Source organism: Salmo salar, chromosome ssa17 (assembly GCF_905237065.1).
Source record: "Salmo salar chromosome ssa17, Ssal_v3.1, whole genome shotgun sequence".
Classification (NCBI taxonomy): domain Eukaryota; kingdom Metazoa; phylum Chordata; class Actinopteri; order Salmoniformes; family Salmonidae; genus Salmo; species Salmo salar.
In genome coordinates, this window is record NC_059458.1 from 55358394 (window position 1) to 55362321 (window position 3928).

Genomic DNA, 3928 nt, shown 5'->3' on the forward strand with positions numbered 1-3928 from the left:
CAAAACTAACATTTATTGTGGAACTGGGATTCCTGGGAGTGCATTCCAATGAAGATCATCAAAGGTAAGTGAATATTTATAATGCTTTTTCTGATTTATGTTGACTCCAACGTGGCGGGCATGGCGGGTATCTGTATGGCTTATTGTTGTTGTCTGAGCGTTGTGCTCAGATTATTGCAAAGTGTGCTTTCGCCATAAAACCTTTTTGAAATCTGACACAGCGGTTGCATTAAGGACAAGTTTATCTTTAATTCTTTGAATGACAGTTGTATATTTTATCAACGTTTATGATGAGTATTTCTGTAAATTGATGTGCTCATTCACCGGAGGTTTGGAGGCAAAACATTTCTGAACATTACACGCCAATGTAAAATGGGGTTTTTGGATATAAATATGAACTTTATCGAGCAAAACATACATGTATTGTGTAACATGAAGTCCTATGAGTGCCATCTGATGAAGATCATCAAAGGTTAGTGATTAATTTTAGCTGTATTTCTGTTTTTTTGTGACGCCTCTCCTTGCTTGGAAAATGGCTGTGTGGTTTTTCTTGTCTAGGTGCTGTCCTAACATAATCTAATGCTATGCTTTCGCCGTAAAGCCTTTTTGAAATCGGACACTGTGGTTGGATTAACAAGAAGATTATCTTTAAAATGGTGTATAATACTTGTATGTGTGAGAAATTTGAATTATGAGATTGTTGTTGTTTTGAATTTGGTGCTCTGCTATTTCACTGGCTGTTGGCAAGTACCCAGAGAGGTTTTAAGACTCATATTGATGCCATAAGTCAATGCTCCATCTTGTTAAGGATTTTAGAGTGCTGGATAATGATGATTTAAATGGTTTCACTGTCCAGATCTGTCTACACTTGCAAGCCTGACTACCTCCGAAGGTTGTCAGGGAAATCTGATCACAATCAGATCACAATACGTCTTTTAATCTTCTACACCTGTCTAAAAATGTGGGCACAATCAGAATGTGGACAAGATCAGGACAAAGAATGCATGTTAGCACCAGGTATAAACGGGGCTAGTGACAACACAACTAGCTCCCAGAACTTTGAGGGTATAATATGGATGAGCTGTTGTCTAGATCTAGGTCTCTCTAGATTTAAACCCTGGTCTTATGAGTCAGGTAGGTGTCAGGGTCACTGTTAAAGTCAACAGTCCATTGCAGCAGAGTCATTCAGACCAGTGTCCAGTGAGTGTTTAGCCCTACTACAAACTGAATGCGTTCTCAGAGAGTTATTTATAGACCTGACCTGCTTTTCCCATGGGGAGATCTTGAGGAGTAGATCACACTACATGCACTGTACCATGCGGTACAGATGTGCTGTCTAATGTATGCAGTCTAGTAAAAGTAGCAGTACTATGATAAGGAATATTCACACTATTCAGAGAACATAAATCAGTGTGAAAAGAATTGTAGTTATTACAAACATTACATCACAAGAACACTTGCCATACTTCATATAAGCGTAAATATATGAACTAAAGCATTATTCATGAGAAACAGCATAATGTGATTGATCAGTTATGCACAGAACAGGATCATTTTGTTCTTCTTTTTGTTCTTCTAAATATGTTCTCATTGATATAGTCCAGTTATGAGTGTGAGGCTTCCAACCCACCATACTTGTCGTCCTCCCTGTAGGTGAGGTAGTGTTTGAGTGACGGGGGGAACGGTACGGCAGCCATGACCTGTGGGTCATTCAGTCTCCTAGGGGTCATCTGTCTCCTAATGACCAAACGACACTGGTGCTGCAGGGACCGAGGGTTGCCTGGGGATGCACACACATGGGCGGGCACACACACACACACAAAAAGTCAGGTTATTCTGTTCATGATGATGGCGTGTTGATCTGTAAGATGTTTCAGTATTTGCATTCCCACTGTTTTCTGTCTACTATTATTGTTTATTAGCAATGATGCTGCCTTACCCAGAATGTCACAGATGTCTGGCCACTCTTTCTGTTTCTCCAGGACCCGTAGGAGGTTGGGGCAGACACGTGGGTGTCTGACGTAGTCCAGAAGCATCTGTACCACACTCCCTGCCAGGTTGACCACCGACGACAGGGAGATGATTTCACAGAACTGGAGCAGAGAGCGAACAGGACAGTGAGACTGACATCAGAAGGACAAGCACTGGAACTGGACAAGGTATTAGCTACACTTGCTGTTATGTTCTAAGTTAGACCCATTCTACACATTCTACATCAGTGGCGGCCAACCCTGGTCATAGAGGACCACATTGTGTGCAGGCTTTTGTTCCAGAACAACAATACAGAACCTGTCTTCCTCCAGAACCAGGACTTGCCTACTTCCTGTGTTCTAAATCAAAGATTGGGGGCCTACTCCTGTTGTACTGGAATAGACCAGGAATAGGTCTAAATGACTTACCGAGGCTCTGTAGTCCTGGTTATAAAATAAAGTTCTTCTATGGTTATGTTGGTAGTCGACCCAGGAGTCGCAGTCCATATCCTGTCCGTTGCCGTGGTTACACAGGAAGCACTTGTTTACGTCGTAGCCGTTGTTGAGCAGCAGGCGCAGAATCATGTGATTTCTGAGACAGTACTGCAACGCGGTGGGAAACAGTGTGTCACTGATCATTCTGAAGTAGCAGTTGACTTCGGCACCCCTGGACAATAGCAGACGTACCAGCTCATACCTGGGGTGGGATGGGATAGGGTTAGACAGGTGATGTCATAGAAGAGACCAGGAAGTAGGAAATATATGGTAGCTGGGTTGAAGATAAAAGGTTAAGACAACGTCATAATTCCAAAAGGAAGCTTAAAAAAATAAACAAATTCATCGGACCTAGCATGGGAGCCAACAAACTGTTCCAATATATAGATGTTGGTGACGTCACTGCTGTGTTCCATTCAGTTTCATTTATACCGTGCATTTGGAAAGTATTCAGACTCCTTCACTTTTTCCACATTTTGTTACGTTACAGCCTTATTTTAAAATGGATTAAAAAAAAAATCCCCCTCATCAATCTACACACAATACCCCATAATGACAAAGCAGTAACACTGTAAAATACCTTATTTACATAATGTAAGTATTCAGACCCTTTGCTATGAGACTCGAAATTGAGCTCAGGTGCATCCTGTTTCAAATGATCATCCTTGAGATGTTTCTACAACATGATTGGAGTCCACCTGTGGTAAATTCAATTGATTGGACATGATTTCGAAAGGCAAACACCTGTCTATATAAGGTCCCGCAGTTGACAGTGCATGTCAGAGCAAAAATCAAGCCATAAGGTCAAAGGAGTTGTCCGTAGAGCTCCGAGCCAGGATTGTGTCAACGCACCTAGGAAGGGGTACCAAAACATTTCTGCAGCATTGAAGGTCCCCAAGAACACAGTGGCCTACATCATTCTTAAATGGAAGAAGTTTGGAACCACCAAGACTCTTCCTAGAGCTGGCCGCCCAGCCAAACTGAGTAATCGGGGGAGAAGAGCCTTGGTCAGAGAGATGACCATGAACCCAATGGTCACTCTGACAGAGTTCCTCTGTGGGGATGGGAGAACATTCCAGAAGGACAACCATCTCTGCAGCACTCCACCAATCAGGCCTTTATGGTAGAGTGGCCAGACAGAAGCCACTTCTCAGTAAAAGGCACCTGACATCCTGCTTGGAATTTGCCAAAAGGCACATAAAGGACTCTCAGACCATGAGAAACAAGATTCTCTGGTCTGATGAAACCAAGATTGAACTCTTTGGCCTGAATGCCAAGCGTCATGTCTGGAGAAAACCTGACACCATCCCTACGGTGAAGCATGGTGGTGGCAGCATCATGCTGTGGGGATGTTTTTCAGCGGAAGGGACTGGGAGACTAGTCAGGGTTGAGGGAAATATGAACTGAGCCAAGTATAGAAAGATACTTGATGAAAACCTGCTCCAGAGTGCTAAGGACCTCAG

At 42.9% G+C, this 3928-nt stretch overlaps 1 protein-coding gene across 1 annotated transcript in view; it reads right to left on the reverse strand.

Moving 5' to 3' along the window:
* Positions 1-711: 711 nt before the first annotated feature.
* LOC106576113 (ankyrin repeat and SOCS box protein 15-like) overlaps positions 712-3928 on the reverse strand; it is a 7124-nt gene continuing 3907 nt past the window's right edge. The window contains exons 10-12 of the mRNA XM_014153004.2: positions 2376-2667; positions 1940-2093; positions 712-1780 (exon numbers count right to left, since the gene is read on the reverse strand). Coding sequence (XP_014008479.1) covers positions 1605-1780; positions 1940-2093; positions 2376-2667 — 622 coding nt within the window. The 3' untranslated portion in view covers positions 712-1604. The remainder of the gene's footprint in view (positions 1781-1939; positions 2094-2375; positions 2668-3928) is intronic.